This window comes from Saccopteryx leptura, chromosome 6 (assembly GCF_036850995.1).
Source record: "Saccopteryx leptura isolate mSacLep1 chromosome 6, mSacLep1_pri_phased_curated, whole genome shotgun sequence".
In the NCBI taxonomy this organism is placed as follows: Eukaryota; Metazoa; Chordata; class Mammalia; order Chiroptera; family Emballonuridae; genus Saccopteryx; species Saccopteryx leptura.
The window spans coordinates 161,700,098-161,721,202 of NC_089508.1; the positions used below are offsets into that span (position 1 = coordinate 161,700,098).

A 21,105-nucleotide genomic window follows, 5' to 3' on the forward strand; every position below is an offset into this window, starting at 1 on the left:
TCCTTACCTTAGTTACATCTGCAAAGATACTTTTTCTAAGTAAGGTAACATTCACAGGTTCTAAGGATTGAGATATAGCAATATCTTTTTGGAGACTACCATTAAACCTCTATAGCCAGCTTTCTCCACTACTCTTTTCCCCTTTGTAGTTAGTATTTTGTGAGGAAATACTTTGAAACTATGTGACTAGTACATATTACAATTATTATTTTGATGCTTAAGTTTTACCCATTTTGGTTACTGGCAACGCCTTCAGGCTGGCTTCTGTGTCCTTTCACCATCTCTATCATTCTTTGAACACTTCTGTACTTTCTGACATAATGAAATGTTCCAGGTTCATCTCATGCTTTACCAATCCCGGCCCTACTAGAAACCTTCTGAAACCTCAGCTGTTTCTCCAAGGAGCCCTACTTCCTTTTATTATTATTATTATTATTAGAAAGACAGAGATAAACAGGCATACAGAATACAGACAGGGACAGAAAGACGGAAGGGAGAGAGATGAGACACATCAACTCATAGTCATAGCACTTTAGTTGTTCATTGATTGCTTTCTCATATGTGCCTTGACCTGGGGGCTGCAGCTGAGCCAGTGACCCCTTGCTCAAACCAGCGACCTTTGGGCTCAAGTCAGTGACCATGGGGTCATGTCTATGATCACATGCTCAAGCTGGTGAGCCTGTGCTCAAGCCCACAACCTTGGGTTTTCAAACCTGGTCCTCAGTGTCCCAGGTCGACACTCTACCTCCTGCACCACCACCTCGTCAGGCACTTTTATTGTCATTTTTTTAACATTAAATTTTTGCCTAACCTGTGATGGTGCAATAGATAGAACATCGACCTGGAACACTGAGATTGCCAGTTTGAAACCCCAGGCTTACCTGGTCAAGGCACATACGAGAGTTGATGCTTCTTGCCCCGCCCCCCGTTTCTAAAATCAATCAATAAAATCTTTAAGAAAACATTAATTTTTTTTATTTTTTAATTAAGTGAGAGGCAAGGAGGCAGAGACAGACTCCTGCATATGCCCTGACTGGGATACACCTGTCAAGCCCCCTACCAGACAATGCTCTGCCCATCTGGGCCGCTACTCCATTGCTCAGCAACCAAGCTATTTTAGTGCCTGAGACGAAGCCATGGAGCTATCCTCAGTACCCCAGGGACAACTTTGCTCAAACGATTCTGAGCAATGACTGCGGAAGGAGAAGAGAGAGAGATAGAGAGGGGAAGGGGTAGAGAAGCAGATGATCACTTCTTCTCCTGTGTGTCCTGACCAGGAATCTAACCCTGGACTTCCACACACCAGGCCGACACTCTACCATTGAGCCAACTGGCCAGGGCTTTAAAAAGAAAAAATTAAAAAATTTTTGTTCATTTTAGAGAGAAGAGAGAGAGAAGAGGGGAGAAATAAGAAGTATCAACTCCCATATGTGCCTTGACCAGGCATGCCCAGGGTTTTGAGCTGGCAACCTCAGCATTCCAGGTCGATGTTTAATCCACTGTGCCACTACAGGTCAGTCTAAAAAAATTTTTTTATTGACTGATTTTTTTAGAGCAGGGGTTGGGAAACTTTTTGGTTGAGAGAGCCATGAACGCCACACACTTTAAAATGTAATTTTGTGAGAGCCATACAATGACCCGTGTACGTTACTCATTATCCAATAAAAATTTGGTGTTGTCCCGGAGGACAGCTGTGATTGGCTCCAGCCACCCGCAACCATGAACATGAGCAGTAGGAAATGAATGGATTATAATACATGAGAATGTTTTATATTTTTAACGTTATTATTTTTTATTACAGATTTGTCTGTGAGCCAGATGCAGCCATCAAAAGAGCCACATCTGGTTCGTGAGTCATAGATTCCCGACCCCTGTTTTAGAGAGAGAGGAAGAGGGAGAGAGAGAGAGAAACATTGGATTGTGTTCAACTTATTTATGCATCCATTGGTCAATTAAAAAAAATTGGCCTGCCCTGTGGTGGTGCAGTGGATAAAGCGTCGACCTGGAATGCTGAGGTCGCCGGTTCGAAACCTGCACTTGTCTGGTCAAGGCACATATGGAAGTTAATGCTTCCTGCTCCTCCCCCCTTTCTCTCTCTCTCTCCCTCTCTAAAAATGAATAAATAAATAAAAAAAATTTTTAAAAATTTAAATACCAGTATATCTATTGATTTTAGAAAAAGAAAGCAGAAGGTGGAGAGAAAGAAACATCAATCTGCCATTCCACTTAGTTCTGCTTTCATTGGTTGCTTCCTGTATGTGTCCTAACTGGGGATCGAACCCACAACCTTTTGAGCATCAGGATGATGCTCCAACCAACTGAGCTACCCAGCCAGGGCCCATTGGTTGATTGTTGTATGTCCCCTGACCTGGGAACGAACCCACAACCTTAGCATATTGGGACAGTGCTCTAACCTACTTAGCTACCTAGCCAGGGCGCCCTACTTCTGTTTAATGGCAAATAGTACTTAGAAACTGTGATCCACCATAGACACGGAGAACAAACTGATGTTTGCCAGATTGGGGGGTGGGTGAGGGGGGTTGGGTGATAAATGTAAAAGGATTAAGAACTACAAATAAGTAGCTACAAAATAGTCATGGGATGTAAAGTACAGCATAGGGGATATAGTCAATAATATTATAACTATATATGGTGCCAGACTTATGGGGGATCACTTTGTTAATTATATAAATGTTTATTCACTATACATCTGAAACTAATATAAAATAATATTGAATGTCAACTGTAACTGAAAAAGAAAATCACCTGAGATCCACGGGGTGCGCTGATGCTATGACGGGGTAGCTTCTCCAAGGCCCTTCTCTGAAGTCTGGCTCCTATTATCCTTATTTGATCACTTCCTTTGTAACCTAGCTCCCATCTTCGCTGCTATCCTTTTCTCATGGGTGCCTTTGACACCCTACTCAGGCTCTGACCCTCCACCCCAGGGGCCATGCCCCTGCCTTCCTTACTCATGGGCTTGGACCTTCTGTTCTGAGCCACTGTGACTTCCCTCATCCCCACTCCTGGGAGCATATTGCCCACCTTGTTCTGCCTAACCTTCAGGACTGAATTATTCCAGAAAGAAAAGGAAGAGAAGAAGAAGCCTTCCCCTTATTTCCAAATCATAAGCATTTCCTGCTGGCTCACAGTCTTTATAATGATCATTTTAATGGCAACTTATGGCCCTGGCCAGGTAGCTCAATTGGTTAGAGCATCGTCCCATTCACTAAGGTTGTGGGTTCAATCCTCAGTTGGGGCACATTCAAGAATCAGCCAATGGGCCCTGGCCAGTTGGCTCAGTGGTAGAGCATCGGCCTGGTGTGCGGAAGTCCCGGGTTCGATTCCCAGCCAGGGCACACAGGAGAGGCGCCCATCTGCTTCTCCACCTGTCCCCATCTCCTTCCTCTCTTTCTCTTCCCCTCCCGCAGCTGAGGCTCCATTGGAGCAAAGGATGGCCCGGGCGCTGGGGATGGCTCTGTGGCCTCTGCCCCAGGCGCTAGAGTAGCTCTGGTCGCAACAGAGCAACACCCCGGATGGGCAGAGCATCGCCCCCTGGTGGGCATGCCGGGTGGATCCCGGTCGGGCGCATGCGGGAGTCTGTCTCACTGCCTCCCTGTTTCCAGCTTCAGAAAAATACAAAAAAAAAAAAAAAAAAAAAGAGAATCAGCCAATGAGTGCATAAATAAGTGGAACAACAAATCAATGTCTCTCTTTCTCTCTAAAATCAATAAATTAAAAATATAAAAAATAATGGCAACTTACATAATATACTATGGTCTATTTAATCATCTTTCTATATTTAAACAATTATAACCCTTTAAATTTATTAATTTTAGAGAGAGAAAGGAAGAGAGAGAAAGGCAGACAGAACATCAATCTGTTTCTGTGTGTGCCCTGACCAGGGATCGAACTGGCAATCTTTTCATATCAGGATGATGCTCCAACCAACTGAGCCATCTGGCCAAGGCAATCATCTTTCTATTTTTTGAACAGTTAAGCTACTTCCATTTTTTTCTTTTATGACTGATTCTGGCATGAACTGCTACGGGCTTATCACATTATTATTTCAGCCATTCTTAGAAGTGTTTGGTTTTTCAGTGTGTGTGTGTGTGTGTGTGTGTGTGTGTGTGTGTGTGTGTGTGTGTGTGTGTTAACAGCTGTATTGAGATATAATTCACATACTACTTGCTATAGGCTGAAAGTTTGTGTCTCCTTAAATAATTCATATGTTGAAATCCTAACTCCCACGGTGATGGTATTATAATGTGGGACCTTTGGGAGGTGATTAGGTCAGGATGGTAGAGCCCTCATGATTGAGATGAGTACCCTTATAAAAAGTCCCCAGAGAGCAAGCTTGCTTGTTCTGCTATGTGAGGAGACAGCAAGAAGGCTCTATCTGTGAACCAGTAAGGGGCTATCAGAGGCCGATCTGTTGATGTTTTGATCTTGGACTTCCCTGCCTCCAGAACTGTGAGAAAAGAATTTCTGTTGTTTATAAACCCAGTTCATGGTATTTTGGTATAGCAGCCTGAACAGAGTAAGACGCATGCTCTACAATTTACCTATTAAAAGTGTACAATTCAGTGGCTTTTAGTTTATCTAAGATACTTGGGTACTCATCCCCACAAACAGTTTTAGAATATTTTTATTACCCCGCAGAGAGATCCCACACCCCTTATAGATCTCTAGCTTGTAATAAGAAGGCTGGAGGTAGGGTATAGCTGAAATGGACAACCCTTGCTCTTGGCTTATTCCAGTGATCCAGAGCTTGAGATGAGCTCTAGAAGTTAACCAGCTCGCAATGGCTCCCTATCAGGACAACCTCCAATTGGCCTGCTCAGAATGTTCCCACAAGTCCCCCCTCAGCTTCCTTTGCAGAATTTTAATCCTGGCTGCCTTCAGTGGGGACAGAGTGAGAGAAAAAGGGCCACCCTTTGCCTTACTTAGGCCAGGGGCCATTTCCAAACCCACTGGCGGTTGGAAAAGAGACGTGACCCCAGTATTCAGAACTGAGGCAGGGAACCCCAACCCAGAGGGAGGACTCCACAGTCTTTTCATCTTTGGTCCCAGGGCTCATACCTTGAAAGCCAGAACTTTTCTTCTCTGTGAAATAGGAGCAGATTCTTAATCATTTTAGCCCCCTCAACCCATCTAAGAGACTCTATGACAACAAAGAGCCAAAAAGAGAGAGGGAGTGAGTCACTGAACACTTGTCATGGCTCAGAATTGCCCTCAGGTGAAGGGTGTTCCTTTCAACCTCTAGTACTAAGGAAAGGATGGGAGTGGAGGGTTTGTCCAAGTTCTAGTTCTACTCAAACTCTTGCCCAGCACCTGTGTGTAGTACCAGCTACTCTGATAGACTCAGGAGCACAGACAGGAATGCCCTGGTGGGATTCACAGGCTAGAAGGGAAAATGAGCTCCCACACACCTATAACATAAGACAGAGTGAGACAAATGTCAGGAGCTAGATAAGAAACATATTGCTACAGGGTTTAAGGAAAAGAGAAATCTACTGCAGTATAGTGAACTGAAGAATACATTCTGGGAGGAGGTGACACTGGCAGTCAGCTATAAAAGATGGTTAGTATTTAGGTGGTGGGAGTGAGGGAGGGCAGCTCACAAGAGTGAGCATGGAGATGGGGAAGTGAGAGAAGGCTGGAACAATAATCTGGTCCCTGAAATGCAACCCCCTTATCCTTTCTGAATCCCTTCAGGAGATAAATCCAAGATCAATGAGGGAGGGGAAGGAAAAATTAGGCATCACAAGGATCAGATATTGACTGTTTGGACTCAAGGGCTGGAGTGGCAGCGGCAGGGCCTGTGAGAGCAATGGGATGGACATGTGTCTTCAGGAGTCAGGAGGCAGACAGCAGTGGCTGAAGCTCTGGACTGTGGCATGACCCAGATTCCCTCTGGCTGATATCTAAGTGGTCCAAGGTGGAAGGCAGAGAATGACTGCAGCCTTTGATTACATTGTGAGGGGACCAGCCAGCTCCTGGTCACACTGACTTTGCAGGTGAGGTCAGCAGCCTGATGACCTGGGTTTTGGTGAGCTTGGAGGTCTGAGTGGGGTTCCTGAATGTCCGTGTGTGGAGCAGGTTGGCTGAGAGCCAAAGAGTTGGGATCAAGCCACTGGGTGAGGGAAGTTGCTGGAGGTCTTTTGGTCTCCACACTGGAATGGAAGGTAATGCATGTACAACAAGGGACAGAACAAAGGATGGCTGGTCCCACGGAGTTAGTTGGGACGAAAAATTATCCTTTCTAATTATCTTCAGAGAGAGGAGAGACTGGTGAGCATTTTTTGTGACCTAGACATGTTAAAGCACAAACATTCTCAAATGTCTGCATTAAGACAGATGCAGAGACATATAAAATTTATATTTGTAAAAACCAAAGAAAAAGCCCAAAGAGAAAAGAACACCATGCACTGGAATGATAAACATCAAATTCAACAAAGTGGTTATCGCTGGGGTGAGAGGGAGGGAAGAGATCAGGGTGTGGGAATTCTATTTTACTTGTAACATTTTATTTCTTAAAATTTTTAAAAATAAATGTGACAAACTGTTGAGATAGATAGAGCTGGTGGTAGGGGCAGAGAGATTTCTAGTGTGTTTGAGATACTATCATATATTTTTTTTAAAATCTCCTGACCTGTGGTGGTGCAGTGGATAAAGCATCGACTTGTAAGGCTGTGGTTGCCCGTTCAAAACCCTGGGCTTGCCCAGTCAAGGCACATACAGGAAGCAACTACTATGAGTTGATGATGCTTCCTGCTTCTCCCTCTTCTCTCTCTCTCTTTCCTCTTTCTTAAAAGTCAATAAATAAAATCTAAAAGAAATCAGCCCTTACCAGATAGCTCAGTTGGTTAGAGCATCGTCCCAAAGCACAGAGGTTGTCGGTTGGGTCCCAATCAGGGCACATACAAGAACAGATTGATACTCATCCCCTCTCTAAAATCAGTAAATAAAAAAAATTTTTTTTAGTTAAAAAAAAATCAAAGGATAGTACTTTACCAAACTGGTTAGGGTTGGGAATCAGTATGTCCTGGTGGGTGGTGGGGCTGGGGAGGGACAATAGCCAGTGTCTGGGATCAGGTGGAGGAGGAGTGGGCAGGCAGACCCTCCTGAAGCTGGCAGGGGGTATGAAAAGAGGTGCCAAGGAGTAAGATCTAGGTGCTAAGAGAGTTACGGGCTGCGTCAGGGTTGCCCTTATGTTCAAGGAAGTGAAAGTGCGGGAGAGAACGTTGAAGGTGTGTGTGCAGAGGGTGTGTGCCCTGTAAGCCCCATCGGACGTGGCAGCTCTGGGTAGGGGCCACTGAGCTGGGGTGGCAGGCTCTCCTTTGCCCAGCTGGCCACCAGTCTTGAGGGAGTGTTGCTCCGGGGACAATGCACCAGGTAAACTCTCCCCTCACCCCCTCCAGCAGGCTGTCCTAGCTCCCTGCAGGGGCCCTTTGCTTTTCACCAGCCTGTGCTTCCTTTTTCCCCTGTGTATCCGGAGCTGCTTCCCCACCCCCTGCCTGGGAGCTCTGTGGCCTGGGCCCCAGAAAGCCTGAGACTTATGTGGGCTGGGAGGTATAGGCTTCCACATTCATTTGAAAGGACATGTGTTGGGGATGGGATGGGGTGAACAGTGTGACTGATAGACGTAGGGGAATGGGTTTGTCCTGGACAGCTTTCCCGGACCCCAAACGCATACCCATCAAAGAGCCAGGCTGAGGGCTCAGTGTTAAGAGAGGGGCTCCACCCCAAAGGGTCTGCTTCTGATGGTCCAACTGGGCACAGTGAGGTTAGGTAGAAGAAGTTTTTGAGCCTGTAATGACCTTGCCAGCTCCAGGATTTATAGTTTGGAGGTGTGCTATCTTCACAGCAATCCCCCACTCCCCCACCTCCCCATCCCCCATAACCCCACACTTAGGGTGGAGACAGACAGAGGTGGGGATCAAGACCTCCAGCTTTTAGCACTCTGGGGCCCTGAAAGAAGTAAAGGCTAGCATGGCATCTCCTCAGTCTGTCCTGGGCAGAGTCAGGAATCCACACTGGCCATCCCTTGCCTTCCTGGTCCCAGAGTCTAAGCCTGAGACCTAGGGGGATATCACAGATGAGGTATTCCCCTCGCCAAGTTTCTGAAGTTCCTGTCTCCTCTCCCTCCTTCCCTTCCCCCAGGGCACCCCCCCCCCTCTATGTACATAGTGGGAACATGAGATGCTGCACACAATGACTCCCTTTCTCTAGGACTTTAAGAAGCAGTTGCTCACTGTACACTGCCCAGGACATGGGACAGCAGCCCATAGTGTGCTAAGATTCCTGACCCAAGACCCAGGATCTATTTAGTTTTGATGGAGGCCTGGGAAGAGAGGGCATTGGAGGGGGGCTTGCAGTGCCAAACTCGGCTAGACTGCAGTGGAGCCCCTCTCTTTGTTCCTTTCTGAACAACTTTGTCTCCTCATCTTGGTTTCTTTTTTCTCTGCCTCTGTATCTATCTTTACTGCTTTCTCTTTTTCTCTTTCTATCTTTCTTTCTCCCCATTTCCTCCTCTATCTTTTTCTTTTATTTTCTCTGTTGCTATGTGTGTCTTTATCTGTATGTTTCTCTGTCTCTCTCTCAATGTCTTTACTCTGCCTCTCTCTTTGTCCCTGTTCCTCCCCCCCACCCCCTGAGGCTCTCTATCTTTCTCTTTCTGTTCCCTTTGGGTGACTCTCTCTATTTTGGTCTTTTTCTATGTGTGCATGCCTATGTCACCTTCCTCTCTGCCATGACTTCCCAGGCTGGCCGCTCTCCCAGGCTTTCTCCAGTTGTGAACTGCTCAGCAGAGCAAGGACTCCAGAGGCAGCTCCCAGAAGTGCTGAGCGGGACCTGGGAACCACCTCAAGAGGACGGGCTGCCTCTGCTCACCATCATTGTCACGATCTTTGTCCTGCTGGCAGTGTTTATTGTGGTGGCAGTCCACTTTGGGCCAAGTCTACACCAGGGCCATGCCACTCTCCTCACAGAGCCACCAGCCCCAAAGCAAGAAGGTGGCATCTACCTCATCCACTGGCGAGTGCTGGACCCCCAGGACAGTCATGAAGACACCCAGCAGGGCCCTCCTGTCTCTGGCTCCTGCCTTGTGCCAGATGGGCCTAGGCTCAGCATCGATGAAGTCACATATCTGTAGGAGGGAGACTTTGGAAAATTGGCCTGACATGGCTCAAAACAAGAAATTGGACAGAGAATTAGGGCAAAGGCAAGTTGGTACGTGGGTGTCAGAGCTTCGGAAGTGCACACATGGACTGAGCTGGAGCTGCCCTCTCAGTAGAGTACGGAGAAAGCCTTGGTGTGGCCAGGGGAAATAAAAGAAGCCCGAGGGCACTGCTCAGGCCCGTGCTGCTGTTAGCATTTCTAGTGCTGAGGGCTGCCCTTACAAAGCTACTCCCTCCTCTTCTGGACCACCAGACCCCTAACCTCCTTCCCCACATCCCTACCCTCCTCCCACCCCTAATCTCCTCTTTTTTGGGTGTCCAGGTAAGTCCAGCTTGGAAGATTCCACCACCCACCCTACCTCTTGCAGGGGTGTCAGGAGCTCTCCATAGAGGCCCTGTCGTCCCAGCCCCCAGGTCCTGGGATGGCAGCCAGGGAGTGCCAAGGCAAAGAACCCAGGGCTCTGCCTTCTCTGGGACTTGGGAAAGGAAGGAAAATCTGTCCTCTTCACTGATTGGGGGGCATCCCTTTGGCTATTAGGGTGCAGGACTTATTGACAATTTCCAAGGCCCTTGCAAAGCCCTAAGCATCAGTCATAGCTCCCCAAAATTAATTTTGAATGGCCCCACTGTCTTGGGGCCCTCCTACGATGAGATGGAGGGAAATCTGGGCGCTCTCATTACCTCCCACTTTCAGTGCACATGGGCCTGCTGGAACTAGCCTAGAATTTACCTCAGCACATTTCCCAAATCCAGAACCGTCCAGCTGGTGGGAAGACAGGAAAGGAAAGGGAGCTTTATAGAGCTTGTATAGGATAAGAAAGGAATGGGGAGAAGACCTATAGAGGGAGGGACATGGAGGTTGGGAAGATGCAAGAGGGAGGCCAGGAAGGCAGAGCTGAGCCTCCCATAACTCTCTGGAAAGGTATGCCTTTCCCCAATACCTCTGAGCTTCACTTACGTGCAGTCAAGAGCATGCAGGCAGACATTTAAGGAGGGACCTCCGGGGGCTTTACCCTGGGGAACACCTGAGGGCAACAAGTCAACCCTGGGAATTTCCCTCGGTGAGACCCCAGCACAGTCATGGAGGCTGGGGAATAACAGAAGATAAAGAGGAACAGAGGTGGAATATGTGATGTGTGCAGAGGCCTGGTTTGCTACCTTTGGGTTGATGAGAGGCAGCTATAATATTAATAGCTGTTCCTTTTTTTGTATGTGTGTGACAGAGACAGAGAGAGGGACAGATAGGGATAGACAGACAGGAAGGGAGAGGGATGAGAAGCATCAATTCTTTGTTGCAGCACCTTAGTTGTTCATTGATTGCTTTCTCATATGTGCCTTGACCAGGGGGCTACAGCAGACTGAGTGACCCCTTGCTCAAGCCAGAGACCTTGGGCTCAAGCTGGTGAACCTTGCTCAAACCAGATGAACCCGCGCTCAAGCTGGCGACCTGGAGGTTTCGAACCTGGGTCCTCCTCGTCCCAGTTCAACACTGTATCCACTGCGCCACTGCCTGGTCAGGTGCTGCTCCTTCTTGAAGGCCAGCTATGTGCTGGGCTCCGGCTTCCTCCATGGGCCTGCAGATATCATACCATTCACTCCTCTTAAAAACCTTGGGAAGAAGAGCCACTGTTATCCCCATTTTACACTTAGAGATATTAAGACACTTAGGTAGACACATGTACTAAGTGGTGGAGCAGGATTTGAACCTGAGGCTGTCAGGCTCCACAGCCTGAGCACCATGTTGGGGGCTGGAAGGGTGGGAAGGTCACGTAGGGGAAGCCCTTGATTCTGCGTCTTCCATGTCCCAGACTGACACTCTATCCATTGTGCCACCACCTGGTCAGGCTTGAATACTTTTGATGAAAACAAAGGTAGGAGGGAGGGAACAAGTTCTGGGTTGAACAAATAAAACTGCTAGAAATGGGCCACCTTCCCTCCCAGATGGGAGCAATTTTGCTACCACAGTATTGTTATAGTGACTCAATTCTAATCACGATAGCATAAGGTATGACAGGTGGCAGGTATGTTGTCCAGTGTCGCCCAGAGTATGTCCCAACTCTTCACACAAACCCTCTTCTCTCTTTATCCGTTTGCAGGCTCTCTCATCTGGGGAATTTTATTCACTGGCTTCTGCTTCTTTGAGCAACACCTTGGCCAGGACACAGGTGTATCCCTCACGGTATCTGTATGCTCCCTAGGCAGCCCCTGGTCCCTCTCTGCTCTCCAAGCCTCCCACTGGAGACAAGGACACTGAAAGGGCAGGTGGAGTGGTGGGTGCTGCCCAACACTCTGCTCTCAGCCTGCCCAGTGGGCTCTGTCCACATTGAAATGATACCCACCACTCCACTACCCTGTACTAGGATGAGGACGGGTGTAAGGAAGCATGTCTGTGCAAGCTGATTTGGACACTGCAGATAATAAATGCCAATAGAGTACAGCCAGAGAAAGACGGCACACTCATTTGTGTTATCTGAGGAGTGTTTAAAAAGGAGACCATTTAGAAGGGTGGGTATAAGAAAACCAAAAATGAGGGTGAGTACTCCAGGATGACCATCGGTGGAGAGCCAATACCACTGTGAGGCCTGAAGGGGAAAGGGGAGGAGGCAATTCACAGGACCTGGGTGGGTTTGGTCAAGAGATGCAGAGAGTCCACAGTGACCTTGACACTGCAAGGAAGGTGCTGGGAGAATAAATACTTTAACCTCGTTTCTCGCCTTTTCCTTTGCTCTCCCACTGAGGTTCCCCACTGACCAAACATAACCAGAAGCCACAGGGCAAGGGAGCCTATTGATGCCATCCCAGGGCAGAGGAGGTGGAGAGGGGTGGAGAGTGGGTCTGGAGGGTCCAATGGAAGACACCTGGCACATTCCTTTAGTTTACCTGGCAATGAATTTACAAGAAGCTTCCATAGAGTCCTAGTCCTCACAACAACCCTGTGAGGTAGGTAGGGCAATCATTATGATCCCATTTCATATAGGAGGACACCGCAGCTCATTTAAAACAACTTGCTCAAAGTCATAGGACTCATCTTAAGATGTCAAGTCCCTGTACCTTTTTTGAGAAGCCCCCCATGGGAGCAGATGGCTTCACTGAGAATCTAGCTCCTAAAGAAAGTCCCCCATCTAGAGAGTCTTGGGGATCACCAGGGGCTCAGACAAGGTGACCCTGAGCCTCAGAAGATATCCGTGCGGAGCGGGAGAGGCTGATCCATGCCACTGATGAGGAGCTCGGGCTCTTGGGGCAGGATGGAAGTGTCAGGCACCACTGAGGTCCCCACACTACCCACAGTAAGCTCCTCCTTTTCCTCCTGCTGCAGGTGACTGAGAATCTCCTGTGACAGCGAGAAGCTGCTTCCTTCTGCAGGTTCTGGAATAGGGGTGGGGAAGGTGGTGGGAAGTGGAGTGAGAAACTCCCACTCCCACTCCAACACATCCACAGGACTCGCTGGGCAGATCCTTCAACCCTCCCTCCTCTCCACCTCCCCACACCCCTGCCCTATCTCAGCCATTGTTTCATGGAATCCTGCAGCTAGAAGTGGTTTTAGAGATAGTGGAATTCCACCCTCTTGCTTTTAGAGATGATGCTTACACCCTGGCCGTTTGGCTCAGTGCATAGAGCGTCGGCCCGGTGTGCAGACATCCCAGGTTCAGTCCCTGTTCAGGACACATATGAGAAGTGACCATCTGCTTCTCTCCTGCCCTCTCCCCCTCCTCTCTCTCTTCCCCTCCTGCAGCCAGTGGCTCAATTGGTTCAAGCGTCAACCCTGGGTGCTGCGGTTAGCTCGGTTGGTTCGAGCATCGACCCCAAACAGAGGTTGCTGGGTGGATCCTGGTTGAGGTGCATACAGGAGTCTGTCTATCTCCCCTCCTTTCACTTAAAGAAAAAAAAAAGGATGATGTTGAGAGAAGGGCAGAGACCTGCCCAAGATAATACAGTGAAGGAGCAGCAGAGCCGCGCCCACAGCCCATCAATCTCTTAGTTCCTGGCCTGGGCTCTCTTGCTTCCTCTGACATCCTTAGATGAAGTGAGGAGCCCCCAGAGCTCATCTCTTCATGCTTCACCCAAAACTCGTAGCCAAAGACCTCAGACAACCAGGTGTCCCAATGTGGGGAGGTCGAGCCCTCTCAGGGGAGGAAGGGGCGGAACTTGAGTGCCTTTACCACTTGGGAAGGCCCAGGGCATGATGCTGTCATATCTCCTTCTGATCTCCTGGGAGACCCCTGGAACCCCGACTCCTCCTGCCTTCCAGACTATCGACCCCTTACCCTCATAGACAATGAGGCGACAGTTGTTCTGACACTCGGGGGCATCTGCCAGGATGTCCTCAAGGGCTCTGCAGAAGAGTCTGGCCTGCTCGAGCCGATCCTCCCGGCTAAAGCCAGCTCGGCTATCTTGTGACATGGCAAACAGGGTTTGCAAGGGGGTGGCGTACTCCAGAACACAGGTGCCCACCTGGAAGAGGTGAGAGGAAGACCAGACTAAACCAGGGCAGATATACTCGGGACCCCAGTACCACTGCAGGGACCCCACTCCCTTGGCCTGTAGAAATGGAGTTCTGGGAGGTGCCACCCCGTTGGGGTTATGCTGTCTGGTTGGCCTTTGCCTCTGATGCCCCACTCCAAAAGTCAGGGCCAAGGCTGAGCTAAATTTACCTTTCACAGATCCTCCTAAGATCCCAGGGCAGGCCCACCGAGCTAGGCTGTCAACTGCTCCAGCTTGAAACCAAGTCTGGGGGCCATGTCCTGGCCCAATACCTCAGTTGGTTAAAGCATTGGCCCAAAGTGCCAAGGTTGTGGGTTCAATCCCCGGTCAGGGCCCATACAAGAACCAACCAATGAATGCATAGATAGGTGGAACAACAAATTGATGTTTCTCTTTCTGTCCTTTCCTCTCTCTTTAAAATCAATCAATCAATCAATAAAAACTTTAGAAAAAAGAAGTCTGGAGGCCAGGGTCTGGGGCTCAACCCGGGTCTGGGTCTCCCCACCATTCATGTGAAATCTATCAGATGTTCTCATAGTTTTCATATAGTTTTATGGTCAAAAGCATGGTATACTCAGGTCAAAACTATCCACTCTCTCCCTGGTTCTCTGAGTTTCAGTTCTGTCATCTGTGAAATAGAGGTCATAACAGTCCCTACCCCACAAGGCAGTGGTGAGAATTCATTGAGGTGGTTAGATGAAGCATCTAGAATAGCATTTGGCATGCATAACTGCTCAGTGAATATTACTTATTATCCTCATTCAGCTCTGAATCTTGCCCAGCTCTGGGACTCATTGGGGAAACTGAGGCCCAGAGAAGGGCAGTACATTTTTATCAGTGGAGTCAGGGGCTCTGGGTCTGACCCTCTCCAGCAGGACCCACCTTCCTGCACACTCACCGGCATCCCGTTCTCCAGAAGCTCATAGATGCTGTTGGTGTAAACCCGGCCCTTGATGCCAGCACGGTCAGCGATTTGCTGGGGCAGCTCATGCAGGAAACGGATGTTGGGGTCAACCATGCTCAGGTCATCAGGCACCCCACAGTCCAACGGGATGAGGATGTACAGCCGATAGCTTTGTGCACCTCGTAGTATGTTATGAAACTGATTGTAACTGCGAATCCGGGCTGGAAGCCCTATGGTGGAGAGGCCCAAGAAGTCATTCCCACTAACCCTGTCTCCAATTGGGTCATAGGTCCCCTCAACGTGTAGGTGCAAGAGACCCGAGGGCCCAGTCCCCTCATACTGTCAAGGAGGCCAGGAGGAGTAGCGCATCCAGGAAACCTCCTCACCCCTCCACCTGCTCTCTTCACCGTTTCTCCCCTCACGTGTCCTTTTCCAGGTTCCCATCAGCCCCACTCCTTCCCACCACAGCTTTCAGGGCTCTGAGCGGCAGGCAGAGCCCCAGAAGGTGACATTGCCAGCATCCCCAGATGCACTGAGCCAGGCCTCCAGCACAAGCCATTTCCTAGCAGAAGTGCTGTTGTCAAGGGAAGGCAGCACCAAGATATGGGAGGACCCCAGCCTTGGATGGCAAGTCAGAAGAATGAGACACAACACATAGACTTACAGTAGAGTGGTCAAGGGTCCAACCTGTGGACAGGCCTGGGTTCAGATCCTATCTTCTCTTGCTAAGCTAAGTGACTTTGGACAAGTCACTTAATCTATTGAAACCACATTTTTCTTATCTCTTAAGCGAGAATGACGATTATCCCTTCCTCATAAGGTGCAAATTAAAAGAGGAAATGCACATCATGGGCACACAGCATGCAGTAAACAGTTATTGAAAGAATTCATGAGAGACCTTGGACAAGTCACTTAATATTTCTTCCTGTAAACCAAGCATAATAACATTCTTCATGCTTACAGGATTGCTTTGGGAATCAAATGATGTTAGAAGTGAAAATACTTTGAAAAATATACCAAGTTCTGGAAACTATGTATCTTGTTGTCTGTGTGTCTTGCAGCTATAAAAAGGGGGACATATAGGATGGCCCACCTGGCAGGATCAGCCGCAGGTACCCGATATAATATGACCAAGCCAGCCCATGGGCCACGCTGAATTTTCTTTGTTCACAGACTGTAGAGACCTCAGCTGGGGCCAGGGCCTGTGGACAGCAGGGTGGGGTTGAGGGGTCACCATGAAAGACAACTAGAGCCCTTCTCTAAGATTTCCCAGCCTGCTGCTGATTTTCTCCTTTCTCTGCCATTGCTGACCCCACTGTTTCCGTATATTACTTGTTCCAGTTCAAGATCCAACCTCTAAACCGGTCCTTTTCCCAGTACTAAGCTCAGAGCAGGTCACACTAGCCACAGACTCCACTTGGCCGTCCCCTCTACTTCCTTCTGTGTCATACCTGGAGGTCCAGGAGGATGTTCAGTGCCTGTGAGAGGCCCAGGAGGACAAGTGACCAAATGGTGGGCAGGCCAGCTGAGTTTGGGAGGGATATGTAGAGATAACAGGACAGCAGCAGCAGGGCCACACAGCGGATGGGGCAGCCCAGGCAGGCCCGCACAGCCCTCCAGCAGCTGTCCTGATATCTGCAGATGACAACCAAACCCCATACCCCAGCTCAGCTAGAGAGATTCAAGGAGGGGCAGGGCTGGGGGTCAAGGGACTGAGACATACTGGGTGCCCAATCACCATGGAGTCAGTCACCTGGAGTGGACGTGGCAAAGCTCCTCGGCCAGATAGCAGACTCCCTTGAACAACAGTCCCAGCTGCTGGGAGGTCAGGTAGTACACCAAGTGACTGAGAAGGTGGTCTGGCGGCTCCCCCAACACTCTAAGGGCTGCCAGGAAGACAACCAGAAGAACAAGCGCTGCTGTCTTGGCCCTGTGACCCCTGGGCCGAGGGATAGATGGGTGCACGCTGGAGTGTGGCATCTGTGGGTACCAATGAATCCATGGCATGTACCACACTCTCCTGTCATTCCAGGACTGAGGCCCTGGCTGGCCAGCTTCCCCCACCCCTTTCCCTGATGCCCAGCCAAACAGAGGGGCTGCTCTTGGAGACACTTCTGGGGACAGGCTGGGCATACAGCATCCCAGAGCTCCAGTCTAGAAGAGATTTATTTATTTATTATTATTATTATTTTTGTATTTTTCTGAAGCTGGAAACGGGGAGGCAGTCAGACAGACTCCCTCATGCGCCCCCGACCGGGATCCACCTGGCACGCCCACCAGGGGGCGATGCTCTGCCCATCTGGGGTGCCGCTCTGCTGCAACCAGAGCCACTCTAGCACCTGAGGCAGAGGCCACGGAGCCATCCCCAGCGCCTGGGCCATCTTTGCTCCAGTGGAGCCTCGGCTGCGGGAGGGGAAGAGAGAGACAGAGAGGAAGGAGAGAGGGAGGGGTGGAGAAGCAGATGGGCCCTTCTTCTGTGTGCCCTGGCCGGGAATCAAACCCGGGACTCCTGCACGCCAGGCCGACGCTCTACCACTGAGCCAACCGGCCAGGGCCGAGAGATTTATTGAAAACGGAACAGACAGAGAAGTTCATGGGCCCACACATATACACCCCACCCAACTCTAGGGAAACCACAGGGTGGTGAGGAAAGAAGCAGCAAGTCACCCAGACCCAGAGCTATGAGGTGCCACCCACCTAGGGACCCTTGGGGACCTGAGCTTCCCTCTCCCCAAAATCCACCCCAGGAAGGATATTAGTCAGCAAAGTTTAAAACCACAGTTCAGGGAGTGGGGGCAGGGCAGCCAGAAGGGGTCCCCAGGGGCCTCAGCCTTGGCGCTTTGGCTAGGCAGTTCCTACCTTCTACCTCCAGATGAAAGGTTGTTTCTGGGAAACAACAGGGAGAGAAAGGCTCAGTGCAATAGCTCCCAGCGATTACAGGCAGCCTCTCTAGGTGCAGCCTGAAAATGAAAACTTAAAAACAATTTGAAGCCTTTGCTACCACACTCCAACCCTGGCATCTCATCTGACTACAGCTTAGAGTGCAGGGGAGGGGGATTTCCTGGTCCCCGGAGAGGGAGGAAGAGCCCTCCCACAAGTTGTTGATGAGCCACGCCCCAGTCCTGTCTGGGGTGTGTGGTTGAAGAAGCTTGTGAAGGCTCCATTCCACTGCAGTTTGCTACCCCAAAGCTGAGGGTGTTCAGAAATTTCCTCACATTTCCCTGAACTGCAGCCTGACACCAGCGTCTCCTTCAACCTCTGCAATTAAACATACTCTATGGATACTCTCACAGACTCCACACCCCCAGCCTAAGGCAGCACACACTACATCATGCAGCCCTGCCTTATTATTTTTATTCTGATTTCCTGATGAGATCCTCTTTTCCTGAAGACTGTGCAATGGGAGGGAGGCGAGGGGGAATGAATAGTTATTTCCTGTAACAGCAATCTTTCTAGTAAAGGGCTTGGTAGGAGCAGAAAGCCAGCATAGGAGTGTGGGATTTGGGTTCTTTATGGAAGTGGCCATGCCTGTGATTTCTCAGAGAGAATCTGGTGGTTCCAGCCAAAAAGGCAGTCACACGGATAATAATAATAATATATTATGCCAAGTGTTCCATACATTATTTCACTTAACTGATTCAGCCACCCTATCAGACGGGTATAATACTATCCCCGTTTTACAGATGGGTAATCTGAAGCTCAGTGAGGTGAGTTAACTTTCACTAGGCACCACAGATAGTAAATGAAGCAAGGGGACCTGGAAGCCAGGTGGGTTGCTCCAAAGGGCAGCTTGCTCTGTGTCTTAGTTTCCTGGATGGAAAGTGCCAGAATCCAGTTTTTTGTTTACAGTTTCTCCTGGAGTGGGGAGTGTGTCTGGTCACTTCCTGGCAACCTTATGAGCTGATTTGATTTGGAGATGGGCAGGCCTGGTTCGTGGGGTGGGGATGCTACCCACAGAGCAGTAGCAGTCCATTTGTGCTCAGATCAAAGGATCCTTTGCCTTTACCCTCCCCCACAACACAGCCTGACACAAGAGGACACAAAACAGTCATAGCTGCCAGTGGCCTCTCACAAGCAGTGAGGCTTCCTGAAAGCTCTCTTGGTTTTGAAAATAATTTCACAAGAATGGAGATAATTCTTTATGTTTTCTCCCCTCTACAATTGGCTCACAAAGGTGCCTACTGAGGGGAACAAGGTCTCAGCTGTTTCCAAATCAAAGAATGTCAAGGTTGCCCAAGAGTCCTGCCAGAGTGGACCCCAAGGTCCAGCTGTGTCAAGCAGCCTCAGGCCTCCACGACCCTGCCCCACTCTCTAGCACCAAATACTCTGGATGGCACTGCTGCTGCCAGCTCCGTTGCTCCAAACTGGTTGTCATTTCCTCTGAAGGCTGTTTTTTCTCCAAAACCTTTTCTTCCTTCCCTTCTCCTGGAGGAAGATTCTTTATTTTATAGGCCAGGTTGGCACTACACTTCAGAAGTCTTTAAAAACACACATAATCTGGCCCAGTGGTAGAGCGTTGGCCCGGTGTATGGATCTCCCAGGTTCAACTCTTGGTCAGAGCCAAGGAAAGGAACAGCAGCCCCAGCTGGGCAGAGCATTGCCCAGTAGGGGGCTTGCCAGGTGGATCCTGATCAGGGCACATGGGGGAGTCTGTCTCTCTGCCTTCTTGCTTCTTCTCACTTAAGAAAAATAAAATAAAATAAAATAAAATAAAATAAATAAATATAAAAACACATAGTTATGAACCTAGTAATCCATTTCTAGGACTCCTTCCTCAAGAAATAATCAACCCTGCCCTGGACGGGTTGCTCAATTGATTAGGTTGTTCTCCTGATACACCAAGGTTGCAGGTTCAATTCCTGGTCAGAGCACATACAAGAATCAACCAATGAATGCATAAATAAGTGGAACAACAAACCAATGTTTCTCTCTCTCTCTCTTTGCCTTCCTCTCTGTCTCTAAAATCAATACATTTTAAAAAAGAAGAAATAATCACCCTTAACTTGAAGCCTATGTAATTTTATTAACTAAGGTCACCCCAATAACGTCAAAAAAAGAATCACCTTGTGTTCATCTTGGCCATGCGGCCTCCTTCTGTCTCCTCTGCAAATGAGCTCTTTGGCCCGGTCCCCACCTCCTGTGATCTCACACTAAGGCAAGCTCTGGGTCGCCCCAAAGGTTTCCACTTCTCTAGTGCCTTGCTTGTAGTCACTCACCATGACTACTGGGCCTCCTGGTAACAGTAACTTTTAGTAACAGCACCTGCGGAATTGCTGAGTACCCCAGAAAAGCCATTCATCACCATCCCAGTCTCCCCAAGGCCAACTCCAGTCACTTGTGGGTAAACTTCTTTTTCAGAAAGCCCACTACCCCATCCATGGCCATGGTTTTGGAGTCCCCAAAGCACGTGGAAGCTCTTCCAGGCCTCCAGCAGCATGATCTCTTGTGACCTGGCTCAGGAAGCCATAGGAAAGCAGCCTGGTGGTCAGTCTGGCAAAGCCAACGCCTTCCTGAGTGGTCAACTCCAGCCACCAGGCTTCTAGAGGCACTGGGATTGTCAGATCCTGTCCCCTCCCCACACCACCCACCTGCCTTATAAACTAGGCAGGCCACAGCAAGCAGAAGCAGTGGTTTGGTTTGGTTTTTTTACAGCAAAACATCAAAAAGGAAGTTGAAAGAGCCTGTTCTTTACCATCCAAACCACACCCAAGCCTTCCGGGTGAAATATGAACACCAAGCAAAAAAGAAAAAGAAAGAAAGGAAAGGAAAGGTAAGGAAAGAAAAAAATAAAGAAAGAAAGATGAAAGAAAGAAAGAAAGAAAGAAAGAAAGAAAGAAAGAAAGAAAGAAAGAAAGAAGAAAAGAAAAGGAAAGAAAGAGAATTAGACAAGGGCACAGAGAGATCCATTTTTCAGATGTTTGTAAGAGCATTGTTTACACCAGAGAAAAACTAAAACTTATCTAAATGCCCAACAATTGGAGACTGGTTAACTAAATAAACTGTGGTTTAATTACAGTAACATGTTGGACAGCCACTACAAATGATGATGTAATTTTGGATTATTGACCCTTAAATTTGCTTATATGTTTCTTACCAGAAAAAAAGCAGTGCACATATAATTGCATTTTAAGAAATATGCATGGTAGCCTGGCCCGTGGTGGCACAGTGGATAAAGTGTTGACCTGGAACACTGAGGTCCCCAGTTTGAAAACAGGGCTTGCCTGGTCAAGGCACATACAAGAAATAGCTTCCTGCTCCTACCCCCCATCTCTTTCTCTCCCTCTCCTTCCTCTAAAATAAATAAATAAAAATCTTTTAAAAAAATTAACCAATGAATACATAAATAAGTGGAACAACAAATTGATGTTTCTCTCTTTCTCTCTAAAATTAATGCATAAATAAAAATTTAAAAATATATATGTATATATATACATAGCATGAAAAGGTCTGGAAGGCTATGTAACAAAATGCTAGCAATGATTACTCTGTGCAGTGGGAATATAGGTGATTTGTAGTACATTTTCCCCTTTTTGCTCC

The 21,105-nt window shown here is 48.6% G+C and overlaps 2 protein-coding genes across 2 annotated transcripts; one reads left to right on the top strand and one right to left on the bottom strand.

The window, feature by feature from the left end:
* Window positions 1-7,263: 7,263 nt before the first annotated feature.
* SMIM33 (small integral membrane protein 33) lies at window positions 7,264-9,349 on the top strand. The gene is made up of 2 exons (XM_066343314.1): window positions 7,264-7,398; window positions 8,768-9,349. The coding sequence occupies exons 1-2, from the start codon at window positions 7,390-7,392 to the stop codon at window positions 9,155-9,157; spliced, it is 399 nt and encodes a 132-aa protein (XP_066199411.1). The 5' UTR covers window positions 7,264-7,389; the 3' UTR covers window positions 9,158-9,349.
* A 2,703-nt stretch (window positions 9,350-12,052) lies between these two features.
* Window positions 12,053-17,613, bottom strand: STING1 (stimulator of interferon response cGAMP interactor 1). Its single transcript, XM_066341339.1, has 7 exons — window positions 17,428-17,613; window positions 16,322-16,548; window positions 16,020-16,203; window positions 15,662-15,770; window positions 14,563-14,798; window positions 13,448-13,634; window positions 12,053-12,548 (listed from the first exon to the last, which is right to left on the bottom strand). The coding sequence occupies exons 2-7, from the start codon at window positions 16,546-16,548 to the stop codon at window positions 12,355-12,357; spliced, it is 1,137 nt and encodes a 378-aa protein (XP_066197436.1). The 5' UTR covers window positions 17,428-17,613; the 3' UTR covers window positions 12,053-12,354.
* Between the last annotated feature and the right edge of the window lie 3,492 nt (window positions 17,614-21,105).

Bases quoted from the DNA above. Each gene is read 5' to 3' on its own strand.
- STING1 (XM_066341339.1), bottom strand. From the start codon at position 16,548: ATGCCACACTCCAGCGTGCACCCATCTATCCCTCGGCCCAGGGGTCAC. The intron at 13,635-14,562 runs GTGAGTGTGCAG...CACCTCTTCCAG, and splicing joins TTCTGGAGAACGGGATGCCG to GTGGGCACCTGTGTTCTGGA. The intron at 12,549-13,447 runs GTAAGGGGTCGA...CCCCTATTCCAG, and splicing joins TCGCCTCATTGTCTATGAGG to AACCTGCAGAAGGAAGCAGC.